General features: G+C 34.1%; 1 protein-coding gene across 1 annotated transcript in view; it reads left to right on the top strand.

Annotated features, from left to right (window-relative positions):
* The window catches only part of PRKCI (protein kinase C, iota), a 63858-nt gene that overhangs the window by 23827 nt on the left and 21283 nt on the right, over positions 1–18748 (top strand). The window contains exons 3-8 of the mRNA XM_008576150.1: positions 4002–4091; positions 6024–6074; positions 9053–9138; positions 10474–10614; positions 10866–10920; positions 12393–12451. Of these exons, the coding sequence (XP_008574372.1) occupies positions 4002–4091; positions 6024–6074; positions 9053–9138; positions 10474–10614; positions 10866–10920; positions 12393–12451 (482 nt within the window). The remainder of the gene's footprint in view (positions 1–4001; positions 4092–6023; positions 6075–9052; positions 9139–10473; positions 10615–10865; positions 10921–12392; positions 12452–18748) is intronic.

The raw sequence follows: 18748 nt of genomic DNA on the forward strand, positions 1-18748 counted from the left end.
AGCTGGGCACACATTGCCAGTTCCTTCATTAAAACCCAGTGCTGCTTTATGGGAGTGATTTTACATGATTCTTGACTTTGCCTTTTGAGTCATTCTTCAGTTTTCGGAAGTAATGGCATGTGTTTGCAGCTCAACTAGCTTTTTCAGACTGTCTCCTGCAAAGTTGGAGGTCCATAGTTCTTGCTTCATTTTGCACATTGTGGATGGACATGTGTCCTCTCCAGCAAGGTAGCTGGACTTCTTTCATGATGGCTTAGGACTTCCGAAAGTACGTAAGTGGAAGCCACAAAGCTTTATTAAGGACTGGGCCCAGAATTGCCATAGTGCCACTTTCAAAGCATTTTCTTGGGTGAAGCAGTCAGAGACCAGCCCACACTCAAAGAGAGGGGAAATAAGCTCCACTTCTCATTGTGAGAATGATAAAGAATTTGTGGCCATCTTTAATCCACCACAGAAAGGCTTTCTAGGAAGATATGAACAAAGTTAGGGAGGCACAGAAGCAATGGCTGAGTAGTTCAGTATGGTCAAAGTGTACAATAAGTTTTGAGGACACCTGGAAAAGAGCCTGGAAAGTAAGGCATTTAGAGAAAATTGTTTATTTTTCAATAGATTATGTATGTGTAAAATAAAATTCAGATAGTACAAAAAAGGGTAGATAGTGAAAGTCTAAACCTCTCTCCCTTTCTTCCTAGTCACTATTATCAATTTACTTTGTAACATTCAGATATATTCTATGCATATATGAGCACATTGTACATGTGTTTACAAGTATTTCCCTCCAGACAATAGACAGTAAACACTGTTGTATACTTTGATTTTTTTTCACTGAGCATTGTAGCTTGAAGGTAATCCATATCAGTACACACAAAACTGCTGCATTCTCTTTAAAGTCTGCATAAACTGTTGATAGACATTTAGTTTTTCTCCAACCTTTTACAACTTTAAATAATGCTATCATGAATTTTCTTTTTTTTTTTCTTCCCAAACCTCATGAATTTTCTTATATGTGTCATTTTCCACATATGCAGATATATCTGAGGGAAAATACTTACAAGTAAAATTGTTAGCTTAAAAGATAATGCATTTTTATAATTTTTTAAAGTTGTTTATATGTATATAAAATATATAATTTACCATTTTAACCATACAGTTTAGTGGCATTGGCATTCACATTGTTGTACAACCATCACCACCAATCATCTTCAGAACTTTTCATACTCCCAAACTGAAACTCTGTACCCACTAAACAATAACTCTCCATTTTCCCTACCCTGGCAATCACCATTCTACTTTTTTGTCTCTACAAATTTGACTGCTCTAGGTAACTCATATAAATGAAATTATACAATATTGTCCTGTGTGACTGGCTTATTTTAGCATAATGTCCTCAAGGTTTATCCATGTTGAAGCATGTGTCATAATTTCTTTTCTTTTTAAGACTAATATTCCTTTGTATGTATATACTACATTTTGTTTATTTATTAATCTATCAATGGATATTTGGGTTGCTTCTATCTCTTGATTGCTATGAATAATGCTGCTATGGATATGATAGTATAAACTATCTGTTTGAGTTCCTGTTTTCAGATCGTTAGGTATATACCCAGAAATTGAATCACTAGATTGTATGGTAATTCTATGTTTAATTTTTTGAGGAGCTGCCATACCATTTTCCACAGTGGCTGAACCATTTTACATTCCTACCACTAGTGCACAAGAGTTCCTGTTTCTCCACGTCCCTTGCCAATAGGTCTTGTTTTCTGGTTTTTTTGGTAATAACCATTAAAATGGATTTGAAGTGGTATCTCATGGTTTTGATTTGCATTTTCCTAATGATTATTGATATTGAGCCATATGCTTATTGGCCATTTGTATATCTTCTTTGGAGAAATGTCCTTTGCCTATTTTTTTAAATCAGTTTGCTTGTTTTATTGTTGTTGAGTTGTAGAAGATTTTTTTACATATTCTGGATATTAATCCTTTATCAGATGTATCTTTCGCAAATACTTTCATTTTGTGGTTGTCATTTCACTCTGTTGATAGTGTCCTTTGATGCACAAAAATTTTTGTTTGAAGTAGTCCAACTTATCTATTTTTTACTTGACTAAACTTTTGGTGTCATATCTAAGAAATCATTGCCAAATCCAATCACAAAGGTTTTCCTCTATGTTTTCTTATAAGAGTTTTGTAGTTTTAGTTTTTACATCAAGGGCTTTGATCCATTTTGAATTAATTTTTGTTTATGGTATAAGGTAAATGTCCAACTTCATTCTTTTGCATATGGATATGTCTGGATATTTTATAGAGAATTACTGTTAGTTTTTATAGGTTAATAATAGTATATGATTATATTAACAAGCTTTTATCTAGAGTTATAGAGATTTGCTCAAAATGATACAGTGGTGGGAAACTAACCGGTGGGTAGACAGGGGAAACAAGATTTTGTAATATGTTTGATAATTTCCAAAATAAAAAGTTAAAAAGAAGAGTTGGTAAACCAGGAGAATGATGTTTTAGAAATCCAGATACAGAGTTTCTATAGTCAGTGGGCAACTTTGTCAGATGCTATAGAGAGGTCAACTAGGAAAAAAAACTGAAAAGATGCCATGATTTTGGCAGCTATTTTCATGACCTTTACTACAGCAGTCTTAGTGGAGCATTTGGGCTACAGCCTGATAGCAGAATTTTGAGAAATGCATGTAAGATAAGAACATGGAGAAAGCAGGATGTGATTACTCTTAATATTAAGAACAGTTATTTCATTATAAAAGATTAGAAACTTATGATTTAAAAGCACTAAAGAAAAGTATAAAACAAAAAAACCAAAGACCCTGCCCTTTTCCTTCTCCTTCTTACCCATCCCCTCTTGTTTGTCTACAGTTTGCTCTTGAGAAGTGAGGCTACTGAATAAATGGAGTGGCAACCTGAGTAGGAGAGAGATTTTTGAGAGGGAGACTCAAGCATGCCTTTGCCTGAGAAGAGTTAGTGGGAGGAAAGAAGAAAAGGAAATGGAACTGAGGAGGACTAATGGAATAATGCCCAGAGAAGATAAAAGGAAGTAGGGATTCTGTGGCCAAGTTGGAGAAAAGAATACAGGCACTATTTTCTTTGAGACACCAGGAAAGAAGATGATTTCATTTTCTCTCTCAGGTAGTAGACTGAGTTTTTTGCTGAGGATGACTGAGGTTTGATAGGGTTGGTGGCATCTAATGTGTGGTTGGTCTAACCACAGGAATGAGGGAAAGAATGGCAGAGTGGAGGATCCAGCTCAGGCCCCAACTATGCTCTAAATGATTTTTTTATTGAGGAATGCCATTGTCCAGGGAGATGTGCTCCCTCATTGATTGCCAAAGATGACTCAGTTCTTGGCTGGTTGGCTAGTGGTGGTGTTTCTTCCTTCTTCTCTCTGTGTATATTTACTAAAACTCTGCATTTACATTTAAAAGCAGCTCAAGTGGAGCTGTTCTTCACTTCAGAGTACGCTGGTAGTTGTGTTTCCTTTCTGGGATTCCTTTGAGCATGATCTTATTTAAAGGAAAAAATTTGACAAAATAATTACATGGAGACCTCTAACCAACCATATTGTGGCAATAGGGAACTACTTTCTCTTCCTCTTTTAAAGAAACAGGTAACAGAAAGCTTGCGCTTGATCATACTCATTAGTCGTGTAACAGTGACAATTTAAAATGTGGTCAGGATAGATTCTGTCTGCTCTATTTTGAATACATATAATATGAAGAATGAAATGGTTTTATTTGTATAAAATTTGGTGTCTTTGAACCTTGTGTAATATTTTGTACAAATAGAAATGAAAGTTATATCACCTACTTCAGAGAATAGAATTCTCTAAATAAATATCTGAAGATTATCCTTGTCAAATATTTCTCTATGTGTATATATTTGTTTTGCCTAAAGATATTTTATTATGGGATTTATTTACTACTCATTGCATTTGGAAGTTTTAAAAAAGTGAGCTTCACTTTACTTTTTGTATTTTTTAGGAGACCCGTGTACAGTATCATCTCAGTTGGAGTTAGAAGAAGCCTTTAGGCTTTATGAGCTAAACAAGGATTCTGAACTCTTAATTCATGGTAAAGGAGTAATCATTTCGTACTCTTCTAGAGCTATAATTTTTCTTTTTTAAATAACCCTATATTCTTGACCATTTTAAAACATAATCTTGATGTCATTTTCTTAATCTCTATGCCTTGTCCCTATGTAATTGTCCTTATTTATTAGTTTTTCAAATGCTAAGGAAGATGAAATTAATTTGCTTCTTATAGTACTGGGAAATTTGTTATCTGTGTATGCTTTCTTAGATATTAAAATATGATCTCATAGCGTTTCAAGTTTAGGATAGAATGATGAGAATTCAGAGCCTAGTGAACCTAAGTCATCTCTTGCAGTTTTGTAATGTATGCAAATAATAATCTCCCAAAGTAAGGCATCTTAAATATTTTCTTTTGTTTAAGAGTTAATAGTGAAACCATTTACATAGTATTTTACAGACATTAATGTGTTTAAACTTCAGCAACACTGAGATGTGGGTAGTATGGAAGAAACCTAAATTTGTTGATCATGTAACAGATACATTATAGACCTGGGTTGGGAATCTGTGAATTCTGATAACAAATCTGTGTTCTTTTCGTTCTACTGTGCTACCCTCAAATTTTTTATGTCATGTAGAACCCACTTAATATGCTACATTTAGTTGCAGTACATTGGCAATATTTCATGTAACTTTTTTGGGAGTTGCAAGAGACCAGATAGGAAGCTCTTTAAAACATAGAACAAATATAAGTCTCCCAAGTACAAGGAATCATGTCAATACCTTGTTCTTTTTTTTACAGTGTGGTTTTTAAAAAAACAGTAGTTTAATTTGACTTGACATGGTGACTCCCAAGGGATCCATAACCTAGTTTGTTGACATCCCAGTGGAGCATTAGAAGTCATCTTTTTTTTTCTGTCATTTCTTTCTAGAGTGAAATTACAATGAACTTTTAAAGAACTGATTGATCAGTGGTATTAAACAGTTTTAAGTTTTATTGTTTTTTATACTACAGAAGTTAGTTTTCACAATTTAGCTTATATTTCAGTTTTTAAAAATATAACATTAAGAATTGTGCTTTTCATACTTTGTGTTCTTTATTAAACTGTATCCTTTAGTACATCACAGACTACAAATAGTTAACTAGATGTTCATAAATTCACTATGCTTTATTTTCTACCTTGTCATAAAAATGGTTTGAATTAGTATGTTTATAAATTTATAGTTTCTAATATATACTTATTTTTGGATTTTGATACTGTTTCTGGTGTTAATTCCTAGATTTAGTGTACATCTTTTAAAAACTTTAATGTTTTTTTTTTTTTTTTTTCCTTTTTGTCTTTTTTCGTGACCGGTAACGGGATCGCAACCCTCGGTGTCGCGTCCACACCGCGCTCAACCAGTGAGCGGACCGGTCTCTATATGGGATCCGAACCCTCGGCGGGAGTGCTGCCACGCTCCCAAGCACCGCACTCTACCAAGTGCACCACCAGGCCGGCCCTAAAAACTTTAATGTTTTATATTCTATATTTGTATACATTTTTTAAAATTAATTTTAATTCTTCTTTGTAGTACACTTGTCACTACAAGGATTTAGGGAAATCATACTTAATGATTTCTTTAAGGACAAAAAAGTAATTAGTGATGTGACAGAAACTGAAATTAGTAATTTGATCTTTTTTTTTTGGCGGCTGACTGGTGTAGAGATCAAACCACGTGCCAACCAACTGAGCTAACTGGCCAGCCCTAATTTGATCTTCTAATGCGTTGTTTATAGACATGTCTTCATGAAAAAACTTCTTTTAGATAGCCTTGGTAAAATGGATCCCTTCAGATAATATTGTATCCTGTCTCAAGTGAAGAAAGGGTCAGGTTGAAATTTGAGTCATTTTTCTTTTATATTTGAATTTTAAATTTTATATAATTTGTATGTTTTAAACATGCACTTAATTAATTTTAGTTTATTTTCTTTCAGTATTCCCTTGTGTTCCAGAACGTCCTGGAATGCCCTGTCCAGGAGAAGATAGTAAGTGTTTATGGACTTTATACCTTTGAAAAGAGTTGTATTATGCAACAGCACAAGTGAAAAGAAATCAGAAATAGAACTAAAAGTTCATGTGATTTCTTTTCCATTTTTCAGTCTAATTTCGAATGCATTAGCATCTGCCTAAAGTCTACTTTTGCCAGATCCAATATAGATAGTTCTTAGTTACAAACTTACTCACATAATTGTCTGTTGCACATATGAAAGGAAAATTAAGTTAATTTTAAGTTACGGTTCTTCCTAGTTTTTAATTTTGGAAATTTTCAAACCTGATTTCTTCATATGTACATGACTTTAGAAGGAATAGTGGTAAATATTTTGCTTTGAATTAAGTGAAATAGTTCTAAACTTTCAGTTCTGTGACTCTTTATGCTCCCTGGGGAAAAGGGAAAATTAAAGTATGGGCGTTTGTACATAGGATTGAACAGGGGCCATGTACTACATAGGAAGATGGGGAAATACAAGCAATAGGTAGAACCCAGAAGCAATACTGAAAAATTCAAGTCTAGATTCAGGTAGGAAAATTTCACTAGGGTTCCAGTGGCAGATGGATTAAGGCCATGTAGGCTGCCTTGACAGAGCTGTTGGAGAAACAGCCATCTTCTCTTTGTTCAGAGCCAAAATTTTGAAAGACTTGCCATTGTAGCAGATCTTCTTGGTTCCAGAGTTCCATCTCCAAATCTATTTTAGGTCTGTAGCATGCTTCCCAGAAAAAAATATCATTTCCTAACTTTTCATTATACTTCATGCTTACTTTCCCTCTTTAAAATTTATTGGTGGAGATTTTGACACCACTTCTCCCACAGAAAATAAATACTAAACTAGAGCATGGAAAAAAACTGATAACCATTAATGTGGTATCTTAGCCCTCTTGATTCCTAGGCAAAATTAAAATGTTTAAATTTAAGATTTGTCAAGTTGTAGTTCATGAAAGCTTCTGAAATAGAATGTTCTTTTAGGTTAAAATGCTATTAACAGAAACTTTCTGCTTTGGTTACTGCTAACAATATATAATTAAAAGTAAAAGCATCTATATTTAAGGTTTTGTATTACGTTATCTTAAGATTTCTAATTCAGACCATTGCAACTGGTCTTTTCTATCTTAATTTTAAATAGTAAATTCAGTGCTACATTTGCTTTAAAATATGAGTTTAGTAACCTAATGCATTCATAGTATTAACTGTTACTGTGGAATGTTACTATTAATGATTAGTAGATAATATATATAATAGTGATGGACTTAACCAAACCTACGGAGTTGGACTAGATTTGATCTTTTGGAACCTCTTTCTCTAAGTATGTTTAAGAAAAGCATTAATATAAAAACATTGGATAAAAGGTTGTTGGGGAAGAATGTATTCTTGTGGTTATAAAATATCACTTACAGATTACTTACAAAAAGTAAAATGGGCCTTTACAATGAAGAGATCTATCCATCGCTACCTTTAATAGTGATTCAGTATCAGCAGTAGGAGCCAACATTCTTACATTTGTATACTTCATGAGGTCATGGAATAAGAAATACACATCACTATGATTATTTTTGCCAAAAGTATTCAATATTGACTCTAATCATGAAGAAACAGAAATCCAGAGTGTGGGACACAATATAAAACAATTGCCTAGACTCTTTTTTTAAAAAAATTGAATCATAATTGATTATACATATTTTTGGGATTCAATGTTGACATATGTTGATCAAATCAATATTACTAGTTGCATATTGTTACAAATTGTATTTATTCTTTATGCCCATTGTCCAGTCTCTCCCTAACCTCCCTACCTCCCCACTCACACCATTGATAACCCTAGATTTCTTCTCTCCCTCGGAAAGAGTAATGTTTACTCTGTTGATTTGTTGCCTAGATGACCTGTCCAATGCTGAAAGGTGTGTTCAGGTCCCCCAATATTATCATACAGCAGATGCTTCTTCTGTCACTCTGTCATGGGTTTTGTGGAGAGAGACATCCTCTTCTATTTGGTCTCTGCTGGTGACTCTCCTGTGTCAGTGCGCTCCAGTGGCTGGCAGACCATCTGCATGGTGATTGTGACGTCTAGCCACTTTCATGGCAGCCAAGGTTACTGTGGTAGCTGTGGTGGGCCACCCATATGGAGGTGATGTTTTTGGCATGCTCCTGGGTAGGGGGTCCAGTCCTTGGCTCTGTGCCCTGGGAGGGGCCCCAAGGTGCTGGTGGTATGCCTGGTTGTGGGCTGGGGTGTCCGGTCTAGACTCTTTTTTTTTTTTAAAGTCAACACCACGAAAAAACAAACAACAAATAAGGCAGACTGAATGTTTTAGAATACGTTAAAGAGACAAAAAAGGTATAACAACCAAATGCAATGCCTGAATCTTGATTGGATCCTGGATAGAAAAAGAAAGCTTTGAAAGACACTTTGGAACAATTGGGAAATTTTCATATGAACTGTATATTAGTGATATTGAATTAATATTAATTTTCTAAGATACGGTAATGTTATTATGGTTATGTAAAATTAGGGGAAATGTCCTTAATCTCAAACAATGGATATTTAGGTATTTAAGAGTATTTAAGTGTCCGGGTGCCTGCATCTTACTTCCAAATGATTTAGAAATATAAAATGTTTGTTTTTGCAGAGAGAAAAGCAAATATGACAAAATACTAATAATTGGTAAATCTAGGTGAGGGAGGAAGGTGTTTATGCTTTTAGCTTTTTTGTGGGCTTAAAAATTAAAATAAAAAGCTGGGGGAAAATTTAATAAAAGGAAAGCAATAATAGTTATTCAAACATTTGTAGTCCGTGATGTTTATTTTCATTTAGTCCCTCGATGAGCCTATTTTACTTTTTCACTTTTGGGTTTTAATCAGTATATGTTTTCTTCTCGCAGTGAACATCATGAAAATAATCACAGAGAATTATAAAGTGACTTCTCCTCACACTGCTCTTTTTTTTTCTTTTTTTAACTTTTAACCTTTCTTCAGAATCCATCTACCGTCGAGGTGCACGCCGCTGGAGAAAACTTTATTGTGCAAATGGCCACACTTTTCAAGCCAAGCGTTTCAACAGGGTAAACTTAGTTTGTTGAATGCTGATAATATTTGTGACATCTATTTTTTTTCCCCTTTCTATCATGAAAGAAAGTTAGTTTTGTTATTACGTCTTGTTAATCCCTTTTTAAAGAAGTTAAGTAGCATGGCTTTACATGTAAACTGTATGCCTGTAGTTTTGTATTTTTTTTTTTTTCTGTCCAGTAAGGGGATCGCAACCCTTGGCATGGTGTGGTTCACACCACGCTCAGCCAGTGAGCACACTGGCCATCCCTATATAGGATCCGAACCCGCAGCCTCAGTGCTACCAGCACCACACTCTCCCTAGTGAGCCACGGGGCCGGCCCATGCCTGTAGTTTTTAATAGCGTCTCCTTTCACTCTTAAAAATGCTCCAGAATGGATGATTAATTATATGGTTATCCTAGCTATAATAAAATTGGGTTTTTAAGTATAATTGAAAGCAGCTAGAAAGTAAGCCAGTTTTATTTTGCAATTCGTTTACTATTGTAACTTAATTTTCACTATTTAGAAAATAATAATAGCAAACACAAACCTGGCTTTTACTATGTACCAGGCTCTTTTCCAAATGCTTTTACCTATATTGACTTATTTAATCCTTACAATAACTCCATGAGACAGATACGATATATTTCCATTTTACAGATGAGGAAACTGAAATGCAGGGCAGTTAAGTACCTTGCCCATGATGACACAGCCAGTAAGTGGCAGAGCCAAGGCTTGAAAACAGGCAGTGTGTCTCCAGAAGTCCGCATTTTTAGCTACATTTCATAACTACAAACTTATGGACTCCATTTCTATTCTAAAACTAATGCCATGTCCTAAATTCATTAACGTAAATAGAAACCACCACCTGAGATCCCCAAATTCTTGTTCCCAGTAGCAAAGTCACTTTAGGTGTTGCTTTTTAAGAAAGCAGGCTTTGGTCTGATCTCTGAACAGTCTGGAAAGTTTATGCTTGTTTAGGAGTCCTTACCTGGCTTTTTCTGTCATATGTTTTTCAATTTTAATTCACTTTTTCTGTTTTCTGTTTTTCTGAACTTAATAATATGAAGGCTGAAAATTCTTGGGCTTATATAACAGAAAGCAGTGTGGTTGGAAATTTCATTTTCTCTTTAAGCTCTCCTTTCTGTTTATTTTTCAGTGACCTTCATAGCTTTTGAAAAAGTTTTGTTTTGTTTTGTTTGCCATGGGCTGGCAGTTGACATCATGATAAGGGGAATTGAGTTGGAGAAGAAAGCCACTTATTTTCACTATTTTATGAGCAAACTGTTGAAAAATGGTTATGACCTTTTTTTTTTGATCAATAAAATATTGTTGAATTATTCTATCCAGCGTGCTCACTGTGCCATCTGCACAGACCGAATATGGGGACTTGGACGCCAGGGATATAAGTGCATCAACTGCAAACTCCTGGTTCACAAGAAGTGTCACAAACTTGTGACAGTTGAATGTGGGCGGCATTCTTTGCCACCGGTAAGACACGGTTGTCAATTTTTTTTTTAATAGAGCATGTTTGATAACACTACTAGAACAGAGGGTTGAAATAGAGAAGTGTTAAGGAATTACAGCTCACAAAAGTTGTTACAGAGTGTGGGTAGGAATACTTTACATTCCAGTTAACATATTGTGAACTTTGTAACTTTTGAAATTACTATGTTAATATTTATTTGTAGGATATAGTTAACTTTTTTGTTTGACCTGCTGTATATATGTTTGACCTGTAGGAACCAATGATGTCCCTGGATCAGTCTTCCATGCATTCAGACCATGCACAGACAGGTAAGAATGATGCTGGCGTGAACCATTGTTCATTAACAGAGTAGCATCTCAAGACTTCTTCAGATGACTGTTTTACCCACGTTTAAAACATTTATGTTCTTCACAAATAAAAGTAGGTAAGCATATTTTGTGGTGGTAAGATCAGTCACAACATTTAACATACATGTTTGGCATTTTAAAAAAGACAACTATGGGGCCGGCCCGGTGGCGCACTGGAGAGTGCGCCGCTTGGGAGCGCGGCGGCGCTCCCACCAAGGGTTCGGATCCCATGTGGAGACCGGTTCCTGCTCACTGGCTGAGCGCAGTGCGGGCGCAACACCGAGGGTTGCGAGCCCGTTGCCGGTCCCCGGTACGGGCGCGACACCGAGGGTTGCGATCCCGTTACCGGTCAGTAAAGAAAGACAAAAAGGAAAAAAAAATAAAAATAAAAATGACAACTATGTAAACTACAACAAATGACTATTTTTTTTCTAGTTCAGATAAATTTCTTTTGAGACTCCTTTAAATTTAGCAAACCCAATATTTTCTGTAATAAAAAAATATAAAGCTGATTTTGTGGGCCATGTTGACTGTGTTCAGGTGACCTGCTTTTATTAAAAGCTTTATTATCAGAAGTAGAAATTATATAAAAGATATAGAGATGCAGTTTACGAAATTCCAGAAAGATGATGTGAATTAAAATGGTGTACAGGCACAAAACCTTAAACACGTATCTGGGAAATCTGGAGAACAGTGAAAGGGGGTACAGCAGCCTAATCTGATCTGGGCTGAATAAGGAAAGGGAAGACAAGGGAGTTTTTCTGGAAGGACAGAATACAGTCTCTTGGTCATGGAAGAAGCTGGCTATATGAAATGGAGGCTTTTTTTGCTCTGAGTAGCTTTAAGGAATAGAAGTCCCGTCATTGCCAGTTCATTGTTTGGTTTGGTTTTTTTTTTTTGCACCTGGTGGGTACAGGGATCTAATCCTGGACCTTAGTGTTATCAGTACCGCACTCTAACCAGCTGAACTAATATGCCAGTCCCCTTGTCAGTTCTTTACTAGACCTATGTGGTAGTCAGGAACATTTTGAGTATCAAGGGAGTGAGAAGTGAACACCGTAGGCCCTCTATTTCTATGTCTCAGTCATACTGAAAGATTTAAATAGGGTTTATAGAGTCACCCTTATAGAAGGAATTATTTGATTAATTTGTAAAGAAGAGAAATGCTTAAAAAATACCAAAAATATGTGTTAAGAGTATTATTTTGCTACCAGATTGGGTCTTGCTCCCTTTATCCTCATTAAAGATATAACTCTGTACTTGTATATTTATACACAATTTTTTATTAATAGGACAGATATTCAGTTTTAAATATTGAAAACTTCTTTAGAAGTAAAAACTAAAAAATCAGGAGAAAATTTTTATGTCAAACTCATTAATGGATGCTATGTTTTTCTCCCTTTTTTATATTAATGTTTGGGATTGGTTTTTAGTAATTCCATATAATCCTTCAAGTCATGAGAGTTTGGACCAAGTAGGTGAAGAAAAGGAGGTAAGATAATTTGTCTTATTGTACATTATGTCATTAGCTTTTCAATGTGCTTCAACAGTTTAAAAATATGACACATGGACCTGCTTAGATTTTAGATCATAATGGTAAAATACAGGAATGATTTTTAATGATTCCAGAGTTTGATTCTGATTTAATTCAGTAATTAAATTACTAATTTAATTTAATTTAGGAAGTAATTTGGTGGGATAACTTATTTTCAGTTTAAGATAACATACCCTGAAAATTATAATGTATTTAAGAATAGTGTTTGGAATACTTGGTAGTATTATTTAAAATATATTATAGACCCTTCCATTTTGTGGGCTAATTATTTATTTAAAGTATAAAGGATTAATCATCTTAACTGTCACTATTTTTTTCTGACTATTAAGCACTTTCTCAGTTTTTAAAACAAAACAAATTTTTAGTTAAAAATATTTAGTTAAAATGATAACCAATTTTTTGAAAAAAACTGGTAGTAAAAAAGATTATTATGCCTCATATCGTCTATTCCCAACTTGACTTCTTAGAGGCAACCGTTTTTTTTTTTAATTGACACATTATAACTGTACATATTTATGGGGTATAATCTGATGTTTTGATCCATATATGTTGTATAATAATCGAGTCAGAATAGTGTATCCATCACCTCATACATTTCTCATTTCTTTGTGATGAGAACATTCAAAAGCCTCTCCTCTGGCTATTATGTAATATACAAAATTTGACTGTTAACCATAGTCACCCTACTGTGCAATGGAATACCAAAACTTATTCTTCCTATCTAACTGTAATTGTGTACCTATTGGCCAGTCTCTCCCTGTTTTTCCTTCCCCTCTACCCTCCCTAGAATCTGGTAACCAGAGTTCTACTCTTGAACAGTTTTTAAGCATTTTTAGTTGTGTTCATAATGTTTATATCTCTTTTTCAGTTTTTCAAATTTATGTATTTCTAGCCAAGAAAGATTTTGTTTTTTTGTCCTTTTTTTTTTTTGAGACCTGCTGTACCGCGCTCAGCCAGTGAGCGCACCGGCCATCCCGGCCATCCCGGCCATCCCTATATAGGATCCAAACCCACAGCGGGAGCGCCACCGCGCTCCCAGTGCCGCATTCTCCCGAGTGCGCCACGGGCTCGGCCCAAGCCAAGAAAGATTTAGTTCACACTACCTCCCCTTTTTCTCTTCTCTTTCCAATATTTGATAGGTGTATTTGTTTTGCTCTTCTCTTAGTTACCATTTAAACAAAACCCAACTTATTATTATGGAAAATTTTGAACATAAATAAAGACAGAATAATATAACAAAGCCCCTGTATTCATTACCCAGTTAAAGCAATTATCAATACATGGCCAGTCTTGTTTTATCTACCCACTTCCCTCACCCCTCTATAATTTTGAAGCAAATCTGTTGGTAATTTATTTAATCTCACATCTTAGTTTCTTATTCTATTTTAGTCAGTATTTTGGTTCTCCTTTAGCTATGCCTGCTCTTACTCCCAACTTTTCTTTTAGCTGTGTATTTATTTTTACATTGCCAAGGTTTGTAACATTTATAATCTGTCATGCAACTGTAACCAAATCCTCCATATTTTCTTCATAAGTTGAATGAATCAGTCAAAGAAGGAAAGTCCTGATAATAAGGAATGAATCCTCTGTTCTTCTAGAATCATAAGTTGCTAATGTTTCCTTTTATTTAGTCCTTGATGCTCTTTTATAGCTTTTTGTTCCTTTTGGAGTTTCTCATTACCAGTATTATTATTCTTATTCTTATTTTGGTTTGATTGTTTACCAAAGACTCATTTGCCTTTATATTCAAGATTTTTAATATACTTTTAAATTGAAGAATATCATGCATACAGAAAAATGCACAAATCACAAGTATATAGCTAGATGAATTAGCACATGGTGAACAGTAACCATGTAATGACCACCTGGATCAATAGGTCTACCAACATCCCAGAAGCCCGTCTTGTGCCTTCTCCCAGTCACTTACACTCCTTTTTCCCCTACAAGTAACCACTATCTTAACACCACAGTTTAGTTTTGCCTTTTTTTTTCATTTTGTATAACTGGACTCATACAGCATATATTCTTTTGTATCTGGATTCTTTCACTCAACATTATGCTTGTGCGAGTCAGCTATGTTTGATATAGGAGTATTTCATTCATTTTCACAGTTGTTTCAATTTATCTGTTCTACTGTTGATTTTTTTTGTTCCTAGATTGGGATTATTATGATATTCTGCTATGAACACTTTTATAAATGTGGTTTGGCACACCTATATAAGCATTTCTGTTAGGTGTATAACTAGGAGGGGAATTGTTGAGTCATGAGTACATTCAGCTTTAGTAGATAATAGCAAACAATTTTCTAAAGGGCTTGTATTAATTTATTCTTTCACCAACAATGTATGAGAGTTCCATTTGCTCCACATTCTTGTCAGCACTTTGTATAGTCAGTCTTTTTAATTTTAGCCAATCTGTTGATTGTATAGAGGTAGCTTATTATACATTCCTTGATGAATACCTTTTCATATATTTGTTGGCCATTGGGATATCATCTTTTGTGAAGTGCCTGTTCTGTCTCTTTTACCCCTTTTTTAAAAAGGGGAGGTGGTCTGCCATTGTCTTATTGATTTGTGGGAGTTCTTCATATATCCTTGACATTAGTCCTTTATCAGATATATATTCTCACACTCTGTGGCTTGTTTTTTCACTCTCTTGATGGTGTCTTTTGATAAACATATTCTTGATTTTTATTTCATTTTTTTCATTATTAAATAAATGACTTTTAGAAGAGGAGAAGAAAGCTAACGTTTATTGACAACCTACTAGGTTTTTATATTAAATATTAACAGTCACCCAGTTAAAGTTTCCAGAGGCACCCAGACTACAATCTATAGAGAATAAGAAGTGTCTATGAAGTACTATCATGTCTATGTAGATTTCCTGTTGCAGCTCAGATTGTTCACCTAATACTTTTAGTTCTCGATTTTTAATATGGTGAAATACATAAATCTTTTCTTTTATGGGTCCTGTTCAAGAAATCTCTTGCCTTTCCAAGTTATTGAAGGTAATGAAAAGATTATACTTTTACCTGTTATTCTGCAGAGCTATCTTTTCATCAATTATGTCTATCACATGATGTATTTCTGGATTCTTTTTTATTTTCCCTCATCTTGCTTATCCTTGTGCCAATATCCTACTGTTATGATTACTATAGCTTTTCATCTAGTAAAGTAAGTCTTTTTTACTAAGTCTTTTTATCTAGTAAAGTAAGTTCTTCTACTCTGTTATTCTGGGAATTATCTTGGCTGCTGTTACTAGCTTTTTGAATTTTCATGCAAATTTTAGAATCAGCTTGTCAGTTTCCACAAAATCAACTAAAAACCCTGCTGATCAATTTCAGGAAAAGGGATGTCTTTACAATATTAAGTCTTCAATCCATGAACATGGCATATTCTTTCATTTATTAAGCTCTTCTTTAATGTCTGGCAATGTTTTGTAGTTTTCAGAGTTCTTGCAATATAGGTATTGGGTATTATTTTTAGATTTAGTTATCTAATTATTAAGTGCTGTTTTATAGATATATATTTTTTTTCTAAATTGCCTTTGTATCCTGCGACTTTGCTAAATTTACTTATTAATTCTAATAATTTGTTTACAGATGTTTTTAGATTTTCTATGTATACGATCATGTCATTTGTGAATAACAATTTAATTCCTTCCTTTACAAATCTTATAGCTTTTATTTAGTTTTCTTGCCTATTGAATTGGCAGGTACCTCTCTGGATGACCAAAATGATGTTAACAGAAGTGGTAATCAGACATTATTGTCTTGTTCTACATCTCAAAGGGAAATCTTCTAGTATTTTATCATTAAGTTTGATGTTTCCTGTAGGTTCTGTTTGGTTGATACCCCTTATCAAAATAAGGGAGTTTACCTCTATTCCTAGTTTGCTAAGATTTTTTTTCTTCATCATAAAAAGATGTCAAATTTTGTCAAAAACATCCTTTGACATTTATTGAATTAATCATATGTAAATTTCATTAATTTTCAAATATGAAACCTATTTTTCATTACTGAAATAAACTCCATGTGTCATGATGTTATTCTCTTTATATATGGTGGATTTGATTTGCCAATATATTGTTTTATTTTGTTTTTTGTTTGGCATTATTTATTGGCATTATTTCTTAAACTTTTGAAAGATTCACCATAAAAGCACTCTGGGCCTGGAGTTTTCTTTTTGTTTTGTTTTCTTTTTTTTGGCAGCTGGCTGGTACAGGGGTATCCAAACCCTTGACTTTGATGTTATCAGTGCCATGCACTAACCAGCTGAGCTAACTGGCCAGCCCAGGTTCTTCATTTCTGAGGATATGAAGTGATATCCTTTTTTATTCCTGATAAAGATTATTGCGTATTCCCCTTTTTCCCCATCAGTCTTGCCAGGGCGATATCAATTTATTAGTCTTTTCAAAGAACAAACTTTTGGCTCTTCTCTGTTAAGTGCTTATTTTTTATTCTAGTGCACTGATCTCCCCTCTCATCATTTCCTTATGCTTTTATGTCATTCAGATTAAAATACATCCTAATCTCTATTGTGATTTCTTCTTTGACTCATATATTACTTAAAAGCTTACTGCTTAATTTTTAAATATTTGGGAAATTTTGTTTGTTATTGGCTTCCAGATTAATTTCACTGCAAGTCAGTGATTGTGTTCTGTGTGGTTTTAGTCCTTTGAATTTTTTTGAAACTTACTTGAAGACCAAGCACATAGGATTGGTAAATGTCTTATATGAATTTTTGAATACATTATGTATTCTGTAGTTGGTGAGTACAGTGTTCTGTACAAGCCAATTAGGTCAAGGTTATTAACAATATTATTCAATCTTCAGTAATCTCGTGACATATTCAACTGCTTGTTCCTTCCTACTGAAAGATTTCATTGTGGATTTGCCTGTTTTTGTTATTTTTTACTTTATGTATTTTGAGGCTATGTTATTAAGTACATACAAATTTAAAATTATAATATCTTCTATTGGATTAATGCTTTTTCATAATGAACTATCCTTTTCTGTCTGTAATAATGCTTCTTGCCTGCCTTAAAGTCTGTATATTAGATAAATAATGCATATTAATTTACCTCAAAGTTTAGTGGTTTAAAACAACATTTATTACATCATAGTTTCTATGGGTAAGGAATACAAGTCCTCTGCCTCAGGGTCCCATACAGGAATCAGTCAAGGTGTTGACAAGGGCTGCCATCATTTCAAAGCTTCCATATGCACTTACCTAGTTGTTCATAGGGATTGAGTTCCTTGCCACATGGGCCTCTCTGTTATGGGGTAGCTCACAACATCATACCTTGCTTTATCAGAGCAAACAAATAATAAGATTCAGAGAGAGTGAGTACTAGCAAGAGGGAAGTCACATTCTTTTGTAACCTGATTTCAGAAGTGGCATCCTATCACTCTTGCCATATTTTGTTCAAAAGAAGCAAGTTATAAGGTCCAGCCCATGCTCAAGGGGAGAGGAATTACACAATGGCATGAATACCAGGAATTGGGGATCGTTGGGAGCCATCTTAGAAGTCACCCTACCACAGTAGGCTACTGCTGCTTTGTCTCATATTAGTTTAGCTACAACAACTCTCTTTTGGCTAATGATTACATGATATAGTTTTTTATCCTTTTACTTTCACTCTTTCTGTATCCATATATTTAAGGTGAGTGTTTTATTAACATTATATAGTTGGGTTTTTCTTTCCCTCTGGTCAGACAATCCTTGACTATAGTATTTAGTATGTTTATTTTAGTATTTAGTATGAAGTATTTTTGTATTTAATGTAATTATTTATTTAAGTCCACCATTTTACTGTGCGTCTTTATATCTCACTTATTCTGTGTTACCTTTCTTGCCTTCTTTTGGTTTAATTATTTTTTATTACCTTTTTTTTTTTTTTAACCTCTTATAACTTGTTTGACATTTTTTGCCATTCTTTTACTGGCTAGTCTAGAGATTGCATCTTGCATTCTTTACCTATTAAAATTGAATACAAATTATTGCTTTTTAATTTTTTAATTGACACATAATAATTGTACATATTAGGGAGTACAGAGTGATATTTTGATACATGTACACAATGTGTAATGATCAAATCAGGGTAATTAGCATATCCATCACCTCAAATATTTATCACTTCTGTGTGTTGAAAACGTTCAAACTCCTCTCTCTTCTAGTCATTTGAAAGTATACAAAAAAGTATTGTTAATTATACCTACCTAGTATTGCTATA

This window comes from Galeopterus variegatus, unplaced genomic scaffold (genome assembly GCF_000696425.1).
Source record: "Galeopterus variegatus unplaced genomic scaffold, G_variegatus-3.0.2 Scaffold1299, whole genome shotgun sequence".
NCBI classification, from domain to species: domain Eukaryota; kingdom Metazoa; phylum Chordata; class Mammalia; order Dermoptera; family Cynocephalidae; genus Galeopterus; species Galeopterus variegatus.